The sequence below is a fragment of the Trachemys scripta genome, chromosome 15 (genome assembly GCF_013100865.1).
Source record: "Trachemys scripta elegans isolate TJP31775 chromosome 15, CAS_Tse_1.0, whole genome shotgun sequence".
NCBI lineage: Eukaryota > Metazoa > Chordata > Testudines > Emydidae > Trachemys > Trachemys scripta.
In genome coordinates this window covers 12,176,115-12,197,990 of record NC_048312.1, presented here as the reverse complement: position 1 = coordinate 12,197,990, position 21,876 = coordinate 12,176,115, and the positions used below count along the sequence as shown (strand labels likewise).

Genomic DNA, 21,876 nt, shown 5'->3' with positions numbered 1-21,876 from the left:
GTGAACTCCATTCTTAGTCACCTCACTCCCCTTTCATTGTATAAAGAGGCTGGTACCTAATTCATCACTGTGCAGTCCATCGGGAAGCAAGGCGCCTACAAGTTAGATGTTGCAAAACTGAAGCTAAAGGCTTAATCAATGCTGGGGGTGGGAGGGATTAAACTGCATTCATTTGACACATTTTATTTAACTGGCAGTAATGGCATACAGATAGAACAGCTGTGTCTGTTGCTGTTCACATCTGTCAGCACCCAGGACATGAGGCATCAGAGCATAGGTACTGACTCCATGGGTGCTCCGGGGCTGGAGCACCCACGGGGAGGCCCCCCCCCGTCGCCCCAGCTCCACTTCAAAAGTTATTTTTCCTCCCTTGGTATTCTGCTGTTAATTGATTTATCTCGTTAGACTGACCTCCCACTTGGTAAAGCAACCCCCACCCTTTCATGTATTTATACCTGCTCCTGTATTTTTCACTTCATGCATCTGATGAAGTGGGCTCTAGCCCACGAAAGTTTATGCCCAAATAAATTTGTTAGTCTCTAAGGTGCCACAAGGACTTCTCGTTGTTTTTGCTGATACAGACTAACAGGGCTACCACTCTGAAACCTGTCTCTTTTATTGGCAAAGCAGAGCCTTGTAGACCATAGGATCAGCGAGTTCCCTCCAGAGCAGTGGTGGAATTTTGCCATGAACTAAACCATGGATCTGACTGTACACAAAGTGCTGTTAACTGCACATTGTAAACAAACAAAATATATTTTGTCTAATTCATTCTGTTTTAGCAATCCCAGCTCCTGCCATAAACTCAACCATATTCAACCCACTAAATGTGGAGGGGTGTAATTAGGATAGGCCCCAGTTCCATATTGGCTGCTGTGCAGTTTACTGCAGGAACTCACAACTATTGTCAGTTTTGATACTACTAATGTAGCTGAAACAGATCTTCTTTATCTCTAATATCAATGTCTTCCTGGAAGTTATTGTGAATTCCTGAGTGACCACACTGTACAGTTTGCATAGCAATGTATTACTAGTGCAGTCTTCCTCTTAAATATCACTAGGATATCTCACAGTTCCTAGCTTCAGTAAGCCAAGCACCTCACAACCATCAGGGGCTTTTGCATTCCTCCATTCCCCATATGCCCTAGGTACAACCCTTATTTCAGGGATTCCCTGCAACTCCCCCCACAACCTCCCTCATGCCAGGGGATCTGTATCTACCATGCCTTCCTCTGGTACATGCTACATGCCACCTCCTCCCTCCATACCATTGTCCCCCATTCATATCCCTCCATCCCTTGCCAGGGGCTCTGTGTGCCTCTCATGCCTCCCTCAGCCACACATAAGGGATTTTCTATGCACCCTCTTCCCTTTTGTCGAATGTCTTTCTCCCTCCCTATTTTGATTTTTAGAGTGCCAGATTTAAACTTTTAAAATTAAAATACACTAGTCAATTATACTAATTTGCATTTGCTGCCCTGCAGGGATCTGAAATCTTTTTTACAAGCAGGAGCCTAGCTGCCTACCAGTGTGGGAGAGGGTCAGACTATTGGTGCTTTCCTTGGTTTATAAATGGAGAAAATGAAGTGTAAACAGGTGAAAAAAAAAAAAAAAAGTAAACAGGTGAAGTCATTAGCCCAAGCACTCCAGGTCCCTGATTCTGCTCCCCTTGGCAAAACCCACACTGATTTCAGTGGCGCACCCAGATCTCAAACCCAAAGACATTCAGTGCCAAAGCTGGGACTAGAACCCGGCAGTCCTGCTTCAACCACTTCTTGACCGGGCTGCCCTTTACCTGCTGATGTCACCCTTTGCGCTGGGACGGTAATATTTGCATAGCCCCGCCCCCACCTTGTCATGTCCTGCCTCACAGTGGGTGGTCCTGGCTCTCCCCCCCCCCCCCCAGCTGTGATTGAGTGAGCAGCGCGGAGCATGCGCAGAGCGGGTTCTGGCTTGGGTGGTTGCCTTGGCATCGGGCATAGGAGGAGGGGGATTAGTGCCGCGGACGGCGTGAGGGGAGGCGGCGCGGCCCGTCCGCTGAGCCCCGCCGAGGAGGGAGGTGGCGGCGGCGGACGAGTAACGGTGTGAAGAGTGAGCGAGGCGCCGAGCTGCTGCGGGGATGAGGGACCGGCTGGCTGAGCTGATAGCGGTGAGGGGGGCTCAGGGAGCGGGGACCGGGCCGGCGGAGGGGCTGACGGGGGGTACGGGGCAGGCGAGAGGGGTAGCGGGCGGAGGGGGTGCTGGAGGGGACAAAAAGCAGCGAGTCAGGGGCAGCGTGGGATGGCGGGGACTCAGTGGGGAGGGCTGGTGGCTCATTATTTGTATCCTCAGCTAACGGTCAGAGGTGGGAACATTCCCGGGTCTCTCTGCTCGGATCGCTTAGGCAACGCCCCAGACACGTCCCTGGAGGCAGTGAGATCTCTGAGCTGCTCCAGGCTCCTTTCCAGCTCCTGTCTCTGGGAGGAGGCGGCGGCGGAATATCCACTCCCGAGAGATGGGGAGACGTTTCGAAAGCTTTGGGGCTCCTCGTACAAACTTCAAATCCTGTTTTGGGGGGGGGGGGGATGAAGACCCCCCCCCCGTCCCCAAATTTAATATTTGAGTGACAGAGACAATGGGTAATAATTGTTGTGCGCTTGAATTATCTACAGTGAGATAGTAAAGGCAAGAGTGAAATGGAGGGCTTTGTCTCTTTTTTTTAAGTTATCCGGTTAAAAGATAACTTGTCTAAGTCAATTGTATGTTTTGTATATACTTATAAAGTGGTAGTTCAGTATGTTTCTGTATTCTTTTCCTTCCTCTCATTCTTATCCTGAAAAGAAGAGAGGGTGGAGTTTGGGGAAAATGCCTTTTGTTTAACTTTATCTGGATATGGCTTGAACAAAATAAGAATGTTTTTGATTATATTTCAAAAGGGGAAAAATGGAGAATGCACATCAAATGGAGTCTCTGTAATCGATCAGGGCTCCAGGTATGTACAGGAGTCCACTTATGCAAAGTTGCTTGCAGGACTGGGGACCAGTTGCCTTAAAAATAATATATTATGAGATAGAAAAAACTCAAGTATTGAAATTGTGCTTGTAAATAGAATGAGTAGTCTCTTTCCTCTATTCTCTGTAGGGGTGGGAGGCCTTTTGGAATGCTTATTACAGTATCCTTAACCAGAAAAAACTGTGTGTCAGGGTTGCTATTGTTCTAATGAATAGTGGGGGGTGTTTCTGTGTTTTTGTTTTTTTCAGACAGCTTTCTTCTTCCTCCAGTCTCTCTCTCTCTCTCTCTCTCCCTTTTTTTTTTAAAAACTCTAAACTTCTGCCCTACACGTTATATGGGTGAGTGTCAAATTTTAATATAGTGCACACACGCTTTTAGAAGGGAGAGGGGAGAAGAAAGCAGCAACAATCTGAATTAGATCTGTGATACTTAGCATATTCAGAGTTCAGTCTGCCTGGGAATGGGAGGAGAAGCAACAATGTTGTTTTTGTTAAGGACAGAATTAACTTTGACGTTAATTAAAAAAATGCTATCCATTTGTAGTAGTTTGTAGGTTAGCATCTAGTAATGCTTAAGACAAAGACACAAAACAGGTATGAATGCTTATGTATTTATGACTTTAGAGTAAACACTATGTGTAGTAATAAAATACTTAACACTTAACTAAAGTACAGTCTGTAAAATTCATTTTAAAATCCTGAGGTGCTTGTTGTGGATTGACTGCATAAAATTTTTCAGTGTTTCAACACTTATTTTAGTCAGAAGAGCAAAAACCATCGAAACCCAAATGTTATCATTTTTAAATGTGTAGCTTTGGTTTCTGGGACACATGTAAAACAGAACACATGCTAGATGATATCACTCAGGCTAAATTAATGTGCAAAGAAAACTTGGACAGCGAAGTTATCACCCTCTCATCTTCCCAAAAATTCCCTCACTGCAGTATCACAAATGAAGATATTCATTAATATTAGCAAAAACTTTCTATCACTACAGCAGCTTTTTTTGTCAGAGTGAATTTGTCAGAGCAGAATTTCTGCTTTTTTCAAGCACAGAAATGATGACTTGTTTTTGTTTTTTTTGTTTTTTAAATCTCAACCTGGAGAAATCATGTGGGCTATATGAATGTTGTTACCTATGTTTTTAAGCCTGTCTTTGTTTTAATATAGCGTCATTGCATTTTGATTTAATAAATATTTTAACTGAAGTGTAATGGGATTATATTCTGTAGTTTTTAAACAGTAACCTGCCAAAGCCTGGGGAACCTTCAGGGATCACGTAGCATTCCTACATTAGGGCAAGGAGTTAGACTATTTTACACTAAATTGATAATTTGCTTATTTATAAACTTTGCCACTGCTCCTCCTCTCCCAGCGTGCTTGATATGCTGTATAAATAACTTAAGATGTCATGGTGTTCTATCAAGTCTATGTTAATACATTTAGTGAAAGTACCTCAACCTCCTTGGGAAAGCTTCTATCCTAGATTCTCTCTAGTTAAATTTGGGATTTCTAATTTTTGGTTGTTCTTTAAATATTACTGAGAGCAAATGTTCTGTTTTTTGTCAACTATAATATTAAGTTATTTATGGGGGTCGTGGTTTTTTAAATAGCTAGTACTTGTTAACCTTGTCAAATGAATGTATTTCCCTATTTGTAAGTCTGGTCTCTAGACAAATAAAATTATGTAATTTTTGGATAGGATGGGGACACTAGCTAAAACAGTTCCTAAAGCGGAACAAATATGAAAAGAGCAACTGCAACATTCAGATATGAATGTATATAGTTTTCCCTCATTGTATTGAGGAATTCCCATTAGTCACACATATCTTTCAGAGGAAAATGGGCCTGGATGTATTTGTTTTTTTTTTTGTGGGGGATTATGTCTTAGATCATAGAATATCAGGGTTGGAAGGGACCTCAGGAGGTCATCTAGTCCAACCCCTTGCTCAAAGCAGGACAAATCCCCATACAGTGTCTTTTTTTTTTTTTTTTTTTAAACCCCAGATCCCTAAGTGGCACCTTCAAGGATTGAATTTACAACTCTGGGTTTAGCAGGCCAATGCTCAAACCACTGAGCTATCCCTTCCCCCTTCTTATTTCTCTTGTATGGATATTTCCAAATTATTCTTGGCAGTGTTGTAATGTCTGCTCTGTGGATGGTTAAAACTGTGAAAATGATCTCTTTTGCATCCCAGGAAAGAATTGAACTGCACTGGAGCTCAAATCCAAAGCTTTGTGTTAAATATCTTTAACCCTATTCCAACTCAGTCTTGGATTCCTTCTCCCTGCCCCACCAAAGGAATAGTAATATATTTTAGAAATCTTGTATTTTCATAGTCTGTATTCAATTAACAAGCTCAGCATACACATGCAATATAAAGGTTTAAAATCCAACGGGCGTTTAAAAATCTGTTCAATAAAATGAGCAATTTTCTTTCTATTTAAAAAAGCAATTCTAAAAAGTCTAGATATAAACCTTCTCTTTGTTAAGGAAGCTAAACGTTTAGTGTGCTTTTCCTCAATTTGGTGTAAAGCTTACTATCCTATTATCTGTCATGTCTGCTTTGAGCTTTGTTTACATCATTTTAAATGCATCCTGCCATCTGCATAAATTTATCCTGTGTCTTTTTCTTTTATGATGCCTTTGGGAAATAAAGTTCTATTTTTTTTTAATTGTGCTTTATTTTTAAAATATAAGAGGCTTGTAACTTGGTGAACAGAACTGAAGATATTGATAGTTTCTTAATACAATGCAGCTTAACATAAAGTACATTTAACTAATGACTGGTGAAATCTGTGTGGAAGTATTTGGTTGCGGGAGAAGAAGAAATTAACCACAAATCCCTGGAATACTGTAGTAACTGGTAGAATTGCAATAGTACAAAGAAAATGCAAAAGCATTAGACTTGCGGACAGGAATCCTTTGCTTAGAGAAAATAGTTGGGTGGCTTTCTTTGAATTCAGTTTACTTAGTTCCTTTGTTTAAAAAAAAAATAGAGATTCTGTAGAGATGAGTATTTAAAAACATTATTAACTATTAGATTAAATCAAAACATACAGATACACCTATTAAACTGTCTATAGCAGGGGTGGCCAAACTTTTTGGCCCGAGGGCCACATCGGGGTTGCGCAACTGTATGGCGGGCCGGATAGGGAAGGCTGTGCCTCCCCAAACAGCCTGGCCCCTGCCACCCCTCAGAACATCCAATCCATCCAACCCCCCCCCCCCCCCTTGTCCCCTGACCGTCCCCTCCCGGGATCCTCACCCCCTATCCAAACCACTGTTCCCTGACTGCCCCGACCCCTATCCACACCCCCACGCCCTGACAGCCCCCCCGGGACTCCCACCCCCTGTCCAACCGCCCTCTGCTCCTTGTCCCCTGACCAGCCCCTCCCAGGATCCCCTGCCCCTGGGATCCCACCCCCCGTCCCCTGACTGCCCTCCTGACCCCTATCCACATCCCCACCTCCTGACAGGCCCCCCAGAACTCCCTGTTCCCCATCGCCTGACCGCCCCCCCCCAGAACCTCCTCCCCATCCAACCACCCCCTCCTCCCTGACTTCCCCCCCAGAACCCTCCCGCTCCCTTACCCAACCCCCCTGCCCCCTTACCAGCAGCAGGAGCTTGCAGCCGTGACACCTGGCCAGAGCCAGCTGCACTCCCCACGCTCCTGCGGCAGGCCAGAGCGCAGCCCACGTGGCTGCGGGGCAGAGGGGACAGCGGGGAGGGCCCGGGGACTAGGCTCCCTGGCCGGGAGCTCAGGGGCTGGGCCCAGCCCGCGGGCCATAGGTTGCCCACATCTGGTCTATAGATTGACTCTCTTGAATAAAAGACTTGCCAATTTTTCAATGTAAATAGGTCTCTGTGTACACTTTAACATCACATATTTTAAGGTGTTTCCAGTCTGTGTGTGTTGATATCTGGATCAGGGCTTTTTGGAGAATCTGGCTCTCGAAGTGTTTCATGTGGGGTGGTTGAAGAAATGCTTTAATATCAATTTCTGCCTGCAATTTTTAACAATAATTAATGAAAACTTAGTTGAGAAATGAAGTATAAATATTAGAAGTATATTTTACAGTCTTACATTAAGATATACGTAGTAGTGTAATATGTAAGTAATTATGTGTAGAAAATGTTATATATGTTAACAGAAGTTTATTTAGGTTGCAAAGTCAGGCACTTGACAGATAGGAAGTGCCAGATTTATGGTTGCCTGTGCAACCTCATTTCTGCCCTCTTGTGTGCTCATCCTATGTACTGACATAGGAAGGGGTGTTATGATAAAAATAGTTTGTGTTCATGTAATGACTAGCCTGTATATTGCACAAGGTTGTTGAATTAAGGTTGGATGGGCAACCACAAATCTAGCACTTTAAATCTTTCTAGTGTTTGATTTTTGCCACCTAAATAACATTCTTTCTAATGTAGCTTCCCTATGCTTTTTAAAGGGCAAAAAGTTTTTTAAAAATTGCATATACGATAGAACTTTGTATTGTAGCTCCTGGCCCATATGGTGCCACGGAAGGTTAGGGAGAATGGGAGACTGTGGCCTTGTGACTGACAGCAAGGAAACCTAGTTTGTCTCTCCTCTCTCTCTCCTCTCCCTTTCCCAGCTTATAGTTATTCCAGGAGCTCCCAGATGATCCTGTGCTTATTTTCCTGCCATTCATCTCTCTGAGATAAAACAGTTCCTATATGGTAAAGGTTCATATTTGGAATTAAACTGTGTATGAAACAATTCATGCTAATTGATTTAAACCTACACCTCTACCCCGATATAATGTGACCCGATATAAGACGAATTTGGATATAATGCAGTAAAGCAGCGCTCGGGGAGGGGGGGGCAGAGCTGCGCACTCTGGCAGATCAAAGCAAGTTTGATATAACGTGGTTTCACCTATAACACAGTAAGATTTTTTGGCTCTCGAGGACAGCGTTCTATCACGGTAGAGGTGTAGTTTGAACCAATTCACTCTGTCCAAAGTGCTTAACTTGCACTAGTCTGAACCAGCCTTAAACCATGTGTGTGGTGATGGTTTTTAAGGTTCTAAAATAAAGATTCAGTAAATGGGTCCTAGCCCAGGGTAAAAAGGGTCAAAAGCCTCGAGTATTTTTAATGGGAGCAGTGGATCTAGGGTAAATAGACAGAGGACATCATTATCCACTATTGTCAAGCTGGAATCTTACGGGAGTGCTGTATTAATGCGCAGCTCTCTTAAAGAAGAGATAATTAAAAGTGAACGTGAGTAATTGATCTGGACACCGTGGCAAAATGAAACACACGTCATGCAAGTAAGCACTAGGCCGCAACTTTTATTAATTTTAACGCTGGGGAGGGGTTGTTACCTGCCATCTCCCATACTCTCCTGTACTAGGCATTTAATTGGTTACAGGGCTCTTTACCATAAAACCCATAACTAGCATCAGGGTTACAAGGCTCTTTATCATATAATCCATAACTTGGGTTAGTCTCCTCAGAGTATCCACCAGTACTCAACTCTCTCTGAGGCCTTCTCCTGCTGCAAGGGAGAAATTTCAGATTTAAATATCAAACTTTGAAATTTACTATTTTAAAAATCCTCTGACCTTGAATTTGACCAAAATGGACCGTGAATTTGGTAGCTATAATACAGTTGTTAATAAATTAGCTTAATTGCAACCTAACTTCAGCTATAGCCTTTGCACAAGATTTCAATGAGTTTTAACTAAATGGAAAGTTTAAAGATTGTGTATTCCATTATTAAGATCCTTCAGATGCTAAATTTCTTAGATGTTCCAGTTTTAACACACAAACTAAACAAACAGGCTCTTTTATAAATGTTCAGAAAATTCATTTTATATTCAATAAATTTGAGGAGAATATGCTGTGTTTTTCATACTAACAGGTTACATCCTTGCCTCAAAGCATTGTGGAGGGAGGATAACAAAAACTGTAAGTTTCTGCTCATTTTAATTTGGACATTATAGCTCCCCTTGAACATGGTAATTGGATTGCTTATGATGCTAGCATAGGGACTGGGCTCAGGCGGCTTCTCAGAATTTGTGGGGAGAAAGAACCGTAGTAGAAATACAAATATTAACTTTCATTTATCATTTGTGACACGATTACAGTAAAAGATTTGTTATCCGGCATGTTGGGGGAACAGGGGGTGCCAGTTAGTCAAAAATTCTGGTTAACTAACAGTTATACTTACCAATGGAATACCAATTTTCAAAGAACTAGAATACAATAAAATGAATAAACTATAAAATAGTATACAGCTAATCACCAATCCAGTAGAAGTACTGCACTGCAGATGATTGGTTTCTTGAAGCACTTAGGTGTACTGTATACAGGAAAAGTTTTCTATAGAGTAGGTTATCTTATGACACTACATATTACTATGGGCAGTGCGTGGAGTACAACCAGATCACTAAAAATACACTTAACACTAAAACTATACTGAACATAATTTAATCTTTCTTTTGTGATTCAGAAGGCACTTCAGGATCTTGCAGTGCCTCAAGGTCATAATTATCAACATCAATTAATCATTGTAGATGTAGGAGATAGGGCTGAATCTGAAATGACCCTATGACACAACCTGGAAGCTGCTTTTTTGAATAAATCCCTGATAGCTTTTGCTTGTCTTCTGCCTCTTTTGCATAAAAGTAGAGTGCAGAATGTGCAATTGCATAACCTAAGAAATATACTAGTCCCGATTACTAGATTGAAGATTGATATTGGGAGATATCAGAAATGTCAATTAATAGAGTTTTCTGGTAACACAAATAACACCGCTTTTACGGTAATATTTTAGCCCTTATGTTGAATAAGATACTTATCATTTAACATATGTGATAAAGCAGTGATGGAAAAATATAGTAGATCAGTGGGTGTAGGCCTCATTACACTGTGGTGTAATGTTAAAATTGCTTTTATAGAAAATTTTATAATACACTAACAGCCTTGGATGGGCACAACGAACACATCCGAATCATTGTAGGATGTCAGTTCTGAATGAAGCACCCAAGAACTAAAGGTAGTAAGCAGAGGCTGACACCATTTTCTTCTATTGACTAAGGCGGAGGTGGGCATGTGTCCCGTGCCTCCCCAAACAGCCTGGCCCCACCCCCTATTCCCTCCCTCCCACTTTCTCTCTCTCTCTCTCTCCCCCCCCCCCAACTGCTCCTCTAAGAACATCCAACCCCCCCTTATCCCCTGACTGCCCCCTTCTGGGACCCCCCACCCCTAACTGCCTCCCTGGGACTCCATCCCCATATAACTTCCCCTGCTCCCTCTCCCCTGAGTGCCCCAATCCCTATTCACACCCCTGCCCCCTGACAGGCCCCCCGGGACTCCCATGCCTATCCAACCACCCCGGTGCCCCATTCCCTGACTGCCCCCCCTGAACCTCTGCTCCATCCAGCTGCTCCCTGTCCCCTGACTGCCCTGACCCCTATCCACACCCTCTCCCTCTGACAGGACCCCGAGGACTCCCACGCCTATCCAACCGCCCCTGTCCCCTGACTGCCCCCCTGGGATCCCCTGTCCCTTATCCAACCCCCCCGCTTCCCACCCCCTTACCATGCCACTCAGAGCACCAGGACTGGCAGCCGTAAGTAGTACACAGTTAGTAGCACATTCCTACGGAGTGAAATTTAATACATTACATCTGCCCTCCATACAGTTTTGGAACCCCGATGTGGCCCTCAGGCCAAAAAGTTTACCCACCCCTGGGCTAAGATATTCTTGGCTTGGACAGAGATTTGGTTGACTAGTTTATGGAGAAGGCAGTTGCATCATTTTTGGCACATGCTTTTGTGAGAATAGTTGACACCCCCTCGTATCTGGAAATTAGTGAAGTAGGCTGTTATCCTACCTGATGTGAATGGCCTTGTCAGGTAAAAATATCTTCAGTTCTTATGTCAGTCCATTAGTATCTTTGTAAAATGTGGGTTATGATACAGAAACTGCAACTTTTGGTGTGTGGTTTTGGTTTGATGGTGGTGGTGGTGGTTCTGAATCATAACCTACTGTGGATTTTACACACTTTTTCTTTTTGGTCTGAGGTATATTGTGTAAAGGGAAAACATACTCTAGCTTTTGAAATTTTGTAGTGGTCAGATGTGGTTTTCCCCAATGTGTCTGCTTGTTTCTTTTAGATTACGAGCCCCTTTTTAGCAGAAACTTTGCTCTTACGTGTTTGAAAAGCACTTAGCACATAATGGGTGATACCGCACATAAATACATAAGAACATGGAAGAATCCTATTAGATAGGATAATAAATTTGACAGTAGAGCATAGTGGATCCTTATGATATATCTTTTAGTGTTTTGCTTTGTCTGTTTATAAGTATCTCAAGCAGTCAGGATTTTGCTAATTCCTATGGGAGACTATTCCATGTTTTTATAATTATCATTAGGATTTTTTCTTATTAAACTTTACTTGATTTCATCTTATTACTCTTAGTTTTAATCCATTGTACTATCTACATTTCCTGGGTGGTTACAACTTTCAAATATAATATCTGAGGAGTTGTCATTTTTTCCCTATCACCAGTTGGCTGTCTCATACATATTTAAGGTGTAATATTTTAAGAAGTCAAATGATAGACTTTGGCCCAAATCCTGCAAACAGTTATGTATATGCTAAACTACTACTGTGAATAGTCTCAGTGAAAACAGTAAAGTTAAGCATGTATGTAAATGTTTGCAGGTTTGGGCCATAGTAACATTTTCCCAGTGACTTCTAACTGTTTTGGAATGTTTTCTGTTGAGAAAAGGGAAAAAAGAAAAATATTACTACAAAATAAAATATTTGATTTTTATATTATGATTTTAACCTGTACACTAAGAATTGTTTAATTGGGAAAATATATTGAATTGTAACTATATGAGAGAGCTTTTGATGTATAACTGTTTCCCCAATGTGTCTGTGTTGCAGCAAAAGCTGTTGTTTCTACTTGCCCATGAATCATAAGTATGGCAGAGGAAACATTAGCTTATGTTGGTGAATTTTTGGCTGGGAGGGAAAAACACCTTTTTTGTGAGCATTCATAAATGTTGACTGCTATGCTGAAGATTTCAAATGGAAAGTGTAAATGGAAAGTAAAGCAGTAGTACTTAGGCATAGCAACAAAGTTATGTCTATTTAACTAGAAGTAATCAGTTGCTTAATTCTGCTTCAGAACACATCCCTGTGCTTCATTTCGTAGGGATGCTCAAATTAAATAACTTTTTTGTTTTTGTTTTACAGTGTAAAAAAGATGAAGATGGAGAGACAACTGTTGTTGTTGAAAAAGATTATTTTATGGATGATTTCTTCCAGCAGGTAAAATGAAACAAGGAGCAGATAATTTTTCCAACACTTATCAGTTTAAAATGTGTATCTTGGTAATGGTTTTTCTCTTAACTCTTGATTTGTATATTTATTAATCAACTTTTTAAAAAAAGCTTTTCATACCATATTCTGTAAATTATTCCTGTTTCCTTATGATCCTAAATAAACGAAGCCTTATCTTTTGTTATATCAGCCAGCTTTGTCAGGGAAAAGTTGAGGCATCATGATATAAAGAAAATGTGGATTATATAAAAATAATACTGCAGAAATTATAGTGTGTAACCATGATGGCTAAAATCACTATACAAAAACAAACACACAGCAACACTGAGAGTACTATTTGCCAATATATTGCAGGACTTCCAACTAAAATGTCTCTTGCACACTTCCTCTAGGAATGTAAAGTATAAACATAACTATGATCTCATCAGACTTACTTTAACGTATGGTGTCGAACACGTATACCTAGCATGTTCTTCTGGTAGATCATGTAACTGAGAGAAGCTTTGCATTGTTACAGATGAATGGAAGCTCTCATGTGGTAGTTAGGCATTTGATTTATTTTAAGAAGCGCTGCTCAGTGCTAAAGCAAAAAGGTTGTAGTAAAAATGTGAACAGATACTACAGAGCAAGAGATTTTTTTCAGCAAGAAAATCTTATGTATTTTCAGGATTATGTTTTAATCATGTTCAAAGAATTTGCTTTTTTAAGTCATCTGTGTTCAGTATTCTCACAAATTTTACTTACTGCTCAGGAACTCATTCTTTGTATGAAAAATGTAGAATTATCATTTTCCATATCCTGAAAGGACTGAGCTATGGGTTCAAGCAGTAAAATGAATTTTGAGTTTTACATCCAGAAGACATCGTAGTCAAGAATATCAGTGCAGATTATTCATCGGTGGCACCTAGCCACTTCTTTTTCAGCAGTAGTTGATTAAAGCACCGCCTTACATATCTGAAAATCTTCGAGACGTTTAATTGAAGAAGCCCATTGAGTATGACCAGGCTCACTCAGTGCGGATGAAATTGAGTGCTGCACTAAATGATGCTGAAAAATGGCTGCTGGTACTTGGTTGGTTGTTTTTTTTGTTTTTGTTTTTTAAATTTGACAATGCTTTTCACTTTTGACACATGATGAGAAAGTTGTCAGATCTTCAACATCACCAGAGGAAAAAGTGCACCGTATGCACAGCACATCATAACACAGAAGGTTGGACACTCTTTTATCAACAAAGCTGAAGTAGCTTTAATATTAGCTGCACTGTCGGTCACAACTGAAATAACCTTCAGTGGACCCAATTAATTGATTACATTTTTTAAATGGTCAGCAAAATATTGGGTTGTTGCTCAGTGGTGATGTTCAGTTATGCAATGGAATGAGTAAACCACTGGTTGTGGAGTTATCATTAGCTGATGGCACCCTCATTATGAGTATTGCTCCATTCAGCAGATGCTAGCAACACATGAGGATCTTGTGCAGTAAGAACACCAGCTCTTCTTCACGTAATCTATTTTGGCATTTCGAAGACTTCCTGCAAACTGTTTCCTATTTAGTAGTTTATAAATTGGGCACAGTTTTTTAACAAATTCTAAGATATAAGGATTTTAGACTATATAAAACGGTGTATTGCTGTCATGAATACCTCTAGCAAATGTACAATTAAGTTCACTCTTCTGGTTATGGGATTGTCTATCCAAAAACCTTCTAATACCAATATAATGAACATACGAAAACTTTCTAGGAGTAGGAATTTGATATTGAAACAGTTGGAGTAGTAAAGTTCTTTTTAGAAGATGAAGAAATGGAATTAGCATCACTTTTATTGTCACTGAGATCACTACCGTCGTCAAAAGACTTCATGATGCTGCTGAAAATGAAGTCGAAGGAGAATGCATACAAGAGAAGAAATTTGATGCAGACCAGTTTTCCCTTTTTCTCTTTGACTTCAATAATCTGTCTTTGACCGTAGCTGAACACATAATTCAAAAAGTATTTCTACATGTGCCATATACTAAGAACAGAATTTGAACTTGGTTTAACAGTTTCTCCATGTTCATATTTAGTAAAAAAAAATTTCCATACAAATTATTTTGTTTTTTCCTGACTCTGAATAATTTATTATGTCACTGTTATTAATGTCTTACTACTTCTGGCATGCTGTCTAGATTATGAAGTATCTCTTGTATTTTAGTCAGCCAGTAGCCATTCAGTTCTATTTCTAACTGCTGCTGTTTCAGAAGATTTCAACCAATCAAAATGTTTTCAGGCATGCTGCCCCCTTCCTCCCAAGAGCCTTACAGATTCCCAGATCTCACTGGAGGGGAGGGGGCAGGTGGCACCTCCTCCCTGCAGCAAACACAGTGGGTTCAAGCAGCAGCAGGGAGATTAGAAGGAACTGAGCGGGAAGGGGAGGGACATCTACAGAGATGTGATGACATATATCACTTATTAGCATAGAACTTTTCATATTATCAGCAAGCTTTGGTTGGGGATTTGGGGGTTAGGGAAGGGGACTATTGTTGAGGGGGAGGAATGGGGGGTTAATTTACATGAGCATTTAATGTTGGTTGTTTGCTTTGTTGAGGGTGGGGACATGTTTGGGATTTAATAGCTGTGATACTTTTGTTTGTTAAGGAAGAGGCTTACTGGCTGTGTACCTCTTCTCTTTGGGGGAGGAGAGATGTAATGATCGTGAACCCTCTTCTATCTCCCCCCACTCCCATTTGAGTTAATTTGTGTGTATTATCTAGTCAGTTTAGATTGTAAACTCTTTGGGGGCAAGAACAGAGTCTTTTAACTTGTTGAATGTGCTTTGTAAACCACCATATACATTGATTGCCTGGTATACGAATAAAGTTATACAGTGTTTGTTCTAGAAGACTCCAGCCAGTCAAGATACTCAACTTTCATTTAGTTCACCTTATGACACTGCACTCCACATTCTTCATAATGATGATATGTGATTATGGCATCATTATGATGCATTTTATACAAGATGGGGCATGTAAGGTGTCATTGGAAAAGTTATGATTTGCTGAATATCATTATCCTATTTGTATGCATGTATCATTTTGTATCTGAATTTATTAATATTGACTATGTATTTGTATTTCACATGTAGTCACACCAGGGTGACACCCACTAGGCAAGCTCTTAAACACCTTTAAGTGTTGCCCTCTATAGGGATGGGTTTGTTTAAAACATGGTTAAGGATATGATTGAGTGCTTATCTGAATAGGAAAGATTTTCTGAACTGGTGTCTCAAACAGTTCCTCAGGTTAAGTCAACTCACCACTAAGTCCTTGAGGTTCCCATGACTTTAACGTACACTGTAAAAAAGAGAGCTTTGAAATAGTCTATTCACAATACAAAAAATCCAACCCAAAATACATAAGCCAAATTTGTTTGGTAGAAACTCCAAAGTAACTTCCTTTACTATATCTTGCCTTCAGTTTCAGGGATGTAGGAATTTTTGTTCTGGAAGTGACAAAGTATATCATTTTAAGCAATTACTAATGCCAGATGCTTCAGAGGAATAACAACCTCCATAATGCACTTAATTGTGTGTGTGTGTGGGGGGGGGGGGGGTTGGAAAGATTCTTCCTGACCCTGCCTACTGATCTTAATGTTAAGCATGTTTTTTAAACCTTAAATTTTTTATATTATCTGTGTTAAAATACTGACAAAATCTGGTGTATATTTGAAAAAAGGGATTTCCCTTCCCCATATTGGGAAATCATAATTGGATGTACCCTCAGTCTGGGAAAGACACAGATCATGACTCGTTACTCCTTAGATGTAGAAGGTTCTTTGCATTTTCTCATGTTATGCATTGTTGGTCCATCAGCATTTGTCCCTGGTATTCAAATCTGAATAACTTTGGTTTGTATTGTAAGAATCTACAATACTGATATTTTTCTTTTGACCTCTTTATGGTATGGTATTTTCCTACTTTTGACAATCCCAATGACTAGTTATCCTTTCACTCCAGAAATTCTTAGAGTCAAAGATGCATTTCTTCTTCCTAATCTGTTGGTAGCAAATTTTTTCTAGCATTTTCATTGCCACATTTTTCTTTCCCTGTAGGTTGAGGAGCTCAGAAACAATATAGCTAAAATAGCACAAAATGTGGAAGAAGTTAAGAAGAAACACAGCATTATCTTGTCTGCACCAAATCCTGAAGGCAGTAAGTATTTTACTTTTTTAGATATTTAATATGTATGGATAGTTATCCTGAATGAATACTCTTTATGGGTATACAGCCATATTCATTGAGAATAGAACTTTTAAGTAGGAGGTGAATGTTGCAAAATTTATGAAATGTACATTTTTTACGACTCAGATATAAAATAAATTGAAATTGCCCATTTCAGCATTAAGATCCCATTTGAAAAAGGGAATGTCTTCAAAACATTGTTTCCATAATTTTCCAAGAAGCCAGTCTAAAACTTAACCTAATCCATTTCTAAAAGCAGTAACTCAAAGACATTTCTTTTCTGTCTGAAAGTGCCTCACATCTCAAGTCAAGGACACATTGGTGGAACTGTGAGACTGATACGCCTTCCTCCATTTTCCAACAATGAGAACCTACTGTCCCACTCAAGGTGCTTTACTGGTCTTCAGTAATGGTGAAGTCCCAGATCAGGAGCACCAACTTGGGAAGTAGTAGCCCTCAGCTTAGAGACAAAGGTGCACTTTCAGAACAAAGAACTTTGTCTCCAGTGAAAGCTGCCTTCCACCTTGACCTCCTCTATCAAAGGAACACATTTACCAGCTATATTGAAGGTGGGCCATAGGGAAAGAGACAGTTGTGATGCTGAGAGCAAAACCACAGAATAAAAAGTAAATATAAGTATTCATTATATAGAGGATAGCAAGACTACTAAAACTTTGAGTGAGTAGAAGAGTTTCTAAGCTGATTTATTTCCATTCGCTAGTAGGCTTTTTCTACAACTGGTATTCTGTTCTACATTTTCTTTTGGTCAGAGTTCTGTTTTTCCCCTTTATTTGTTTTTAAATGAATTAGTATCAATTAAACATGGAATTGTTTTCTTTAAGTATTTTTTTTAATTTAAACTAGATGGGGAAGGGCTCTGTTCACATCATAGCATGTAATGAGTCTTCAAAACTGATTGCTACTAAATAACTGTTTAAACCTCATCATATTGGTTGTCTAAGAAGTCACTAATCACGATGATATTTACTCCATTGTTCTGGAACCAGTACAAACACATAGCTTAGAGGCTGTCCTTGCCCCCAAAGAACTTGAACTCTAATTTAAGATGAGAGTCAACAAATGGGTTTGAACAAACTGTTGGAGTATTTGGAGGCAGGAGGATGCAGGAAACAGTGATAGGTGCACATAATTACATAAACTGGCAATGTACGTGGTTGGCAGGCTTCAAGATAAAGACTTTTTAGAAGATGTGTAAATAAGATGGGCACAGTTCTTGGATCATACTGAGCTGTATTTGACATAAGAATCAAGTTGGGGAGTGGGAGCAAATCTACATTTAATAGGTGGCAGGGGGCTGAATTAACTCCAGGTTGAATTTAGAACAGTCCCACGGTTGCTCTAAGTTGCACCCAGCTGCATTGTCCCCCTTGATGGCCATTCTGGCAGCTGGGGATCATTGAAGCACTCTGGCCACACTCCTTATCCCAATGGCTGTAGGGGTGGTGTAGGGTTGGATATACCACTCGAGAATTTGCTCTATACTGGCGGAATCCGTAGCTGGCCTCTTAGACCAGCTTTACAGCCCCTTTGCACTGTCAGTAGCCCAAATGGGTCCTACTGGACCTGAGAATCGGCCCAAAATATTCATATGGGTAATCCCTATCTTAAATTTGTTTTGAAGCTTCCTTTGGTAAAGTTTGTAACACTCTTTTTTAATGGATGAAAGGATTAGGGATACATAATTTCAGTATCACTGCCTACATGCATGTTTTGCATTTGTAGTCGTGTACACAAACTACTTTTCAGTAGTGAAGAATTACTGTTTTGCCCATTCGTGAATCCTTAATCCTTGAGAACTTTCAGTTTTCAACCTGAATATTTGCAATAAATACACAGATGTTATTGTAAAGAAAATTATACTGCATAAGACCCTGCTTTCATTTGAATGGTACTGGTAACATTTACTTTCACTCAATGTTTCTCTCATACACTTACTGTAATTAGTGAAGTGTTATTAATAGCTAGATACTGTTTTCACATTTAGGAGTCAATGTGCGGTCATTAGTGAGAAATGGCCTTTATAATATAAAATTGCCTTCAAAATCAGTGCAAGATGCTGACATAGAGCAAGCATTGAGAAACTAGTTAACTGTAATACTGCATATTTTTTAAAAAGTTGCTTAGTTACAACACAGTTGCCTAAAACATCACTTGTATGCATTCTAGATTTAAAAAAAAAAAACCCACACTTTTCACCCCTTTTTGCGAATTCAGCATTATTGACCAGAGTTTCCAAAGTGCCTAAGTGACTTAGCACAAGTCCTGCTAACTTTCAGTGGAGCTTGTGCTCTCAAGTAATTTAGGCTTCTTTGGAAATCTCACCCTTTAATGTCTCTAATGGTATTATTCATAAGCTAATTATAGCTGTCGGTGCCAAGATTCACTGTAGAGGCTTAGCTAAATCTCTCCTTATTAGACTGTATACAGTATTCTCTAGTGAAAAATGGGCAGTGCCTGGTACAGGGATGTGATTAGGGGCAAAACAATGAATCAGTGATAGAAGTATAGAATGCACTATTTATAAGGAAAAAAACTATTTGAAAATTTCCCTTGATTAAAAACTCAGTGCACTTTAAGTTGTTGAACTTTAAATTTGGACCAAAAAGTAAATCCTACTTTAAAAAAAAAAAAAAAAAAAGTAACCTTCTTAATGAACTAGGTTTGGATTGCTGTGACTTGATTTGGTTAATAAGTTTATTTGTAAAGTATCCCAAGCTTAAAGACCTGCCGTGACAAACATAAACATAAAAAACACTAACCTGCTCCTAATGTGAAATCCCATAGGCCCTTTAAACATAATGAAACTTACAAGAAGGACTTTGAATTTGGACATCCAGGATCCTTCCTTGTGTGCCTTCCATTGAATCTCAATCCTGTGACATTACAAGTTTGAGCATACATAGCTCTTAGCTTTCTTGGTTATAAAATTACTATTTGACTTATCGGTCTCATTTAAACAAAATTTATCTAAATGTTTATCAGCAATGCAATTTATTTCTATTGTTTGCTTGCCTTGTTGAAATAATTTTAGCTAAGATTATTTTCCCATTTGTCAGCACAAGCAACATTATATGAGAACTCGTGATATCCTTACTCCTATGTGGACATTAGTAGATTTAACCTCCTATTAATTTAATTTTGCCATAACATTAGTATTTTGTTTAATTTGATGTATGCACTAGTCTTGTGTCACACCCAAGGAATCTCTGCTTTTGTGTCTGCCTATGCCAACTGAACTTACTGTGTATGTGCGGATTCGCAAAGGGTTTGTGTTTCCCTTTGATTTTTCCCACAAACTGGTGGCTACCAGCAGCAGTGAATGTGCACAAATGCTGGCCAAAAAAGAATTTAAGAGCAGCTAGCAAAAGAATCAAAACCTAACAGTAACAATTATTTAAGTACATTAAAAATAAGAAGCCGCCAAATAATAAGTGGGGCCACTGGACGATTGAAGTGCTAAAGGAGCACTAAAGAAGATAAGCCCATTGCAGAGCAGCTAAATGAGTTCTTTGCATCTATGTTCACTGCAGAGGAGGTGAGGGAGATTCCCACACCTGAACCATTCTTTTTAGGTGAATCTGAGGAACTGCCCCAGATTGAGGTGTCAGTAGAGAACGTTTTGGAACAAAGTAATAAGTCACCAGGACCAGATGGTATTCATCAAAGAGTACTGAAGGAACTCGCATATGAAATTGCAGAACTACTAACTGATAGGTTACATATCGCTTAAATCAGCTTCTGTACCAGATGACTACAAGATAGCTAATGTGACAAGCAATTTAAAAAAAAGGCTCTAGAGGCAATCTGGGTAATTACAATCTGGTAAATCTAATTTGAGTAGCAGGCAAATTAGTTGAAACTATAGTAAAGAACAGAATTATCAGATACATAGATGAACATGATTTGATGGGTAAGAGGCAACACGGTTTCTGAAAAGGGAAATCGTGCCTCACCAATCTGTTAACAAACATGTGGACGGGGTGGTCCAGTAGATATAGTGTACTTGGACTTTCAGAAAGCCTTTGACAAGGTTCCTCACCAAAGGTTCTTAAGCAGAGTAAACAGTCATGGGATAAGAGGGAAGGTCCTCTCATGTATCCGTAACTGGTTAAGACGGAAACAAAGGGTAGAAATAAATGTTCAGTTTCAGAATGGAGAGCAATAAATAGAGGTGTGTCCCCCAGGGATCTGTTCTGTGACCAGTGCTGTTCAACATATTCATAAACGATCTGGAAAAAGGGGTAAACAACGAGGTGGCAATTTGCAGATGATACAAAGTTACTCAAGGTAGTTAAGTCCAAACAAGACTGCAAAGAGTTACAAAGGGATCTCACAATACTGAGTGACTTGGCAATAAAATGGCAGATGAAATTTAATGTTGATAAATGCACAGTAATGCATATTGGAAAACATCATCCCAACTATACGTACAAAATGATAGTATCCAAATTATCTGTTACAATTTAAGAAAGATTTTCAAATCATTATAGTTAGTTCTGTGAAAACATCCGCTAAGTGTGCAGCAGCAGCAGTCAAAAAAGCTAACAATGTTACGAACCATTAGGAAAGATATAGGGAATAAGACATGGTACGCCTGAACCTTGAATACTGCATGCGGTTCTAGTCGCCCCATCCCAAAAAAGATATATTGGAAATGGAAAAAGTACAGAGAAGGGCAACAAAAATTAAGGGTGTGGAACAGCTTCCATATGAGGAGAGATTAAAAAGACTGGGACTCTTCAGCTTGGAAAGGAGACGACTAAGGAGTAAATATGATAGAGGTCTATAAAATCATGAATGGTGTGGAGAAAGTGAAAAAGGAAGTGTTATTTACCACTTCACATAACAGAAGAACCAGGGATCACTCAATGGAATTAAGAGGCAGTAGGCTTAAAACAAACATAAGGAAGTACTTCTTCATACAACACACTGTCAACATGTGGAACTCAATGCCAAGGGATGTTGTGAAGGCCAAAAGTATAACTGGGTTCAAAAAAGAATAAGATAAGTTCATGGAGGTTAGGTCCATCAGTGGCTATTTGCCAAAATGGCAAGGGATGCAACACCATGCTCTGGGTGTCCCTAGCCGCTGACTGCCCAAAGCTGGGGGAGGATGATAATGGATGGCTCACTTGAAGATTACCTGTTCTGTTCATTCTCTTTGAAGCACCTGGCATTGGCCACTATCGAAAGACAAGATTCAGAGCTAGATGGACCGTTAGTCTGACCTAGTATAGACGTTTTTGTGTTCTTATGTTTTGGTTTGGTTTTGGGTGTTTTTTTTGGGGGGGGGGGGGGGGGGGGGGGGGGAACTTTTCA

At 39.9% G+C, this 21,876-nt stretch overlaps 1 protein-coding gene across 5 annotated transcripts in view; it reads left to right on the top strand.

Annotated features, from left to right (window-relative positions):
- The first annotated feature begins 1,953 nt into the window (after positions 1–1,953).
- STX2 (syntaxin 2) overlaps positions 1,954–21,876 on the top strand; it is a 40,419-nt gene continuing 20,496 nt past the window's right edge. For 3 of the 5 annotated variants that reach the window (XM_034791018.1, XM_034791016.1, XM_034791021.1), the window contains exons 1-3: positions 1,955–2,149; positions 12,234–12,308; positions 16,407–16,506. In XM_034791018.1, coding sequence (XP_034646909.1) covers positions 2,120–2,149; positions 12,234–12,308; positions 16,407–16,506 — 205 coding nt within the window. In that variant the 5' untranslated portion in view covers positions 1,955–2,119. Of the gene's footprint in view, positions 2,150–8,879; positions 8,927–12,233; positions 12,309–16,406; positions 16,507–21,876 lie in introns of all 5 variants that reach the window. The other 2 variants (XM_034791019.1, XM_034791020.1) reach the window with 2 other exon arrangements.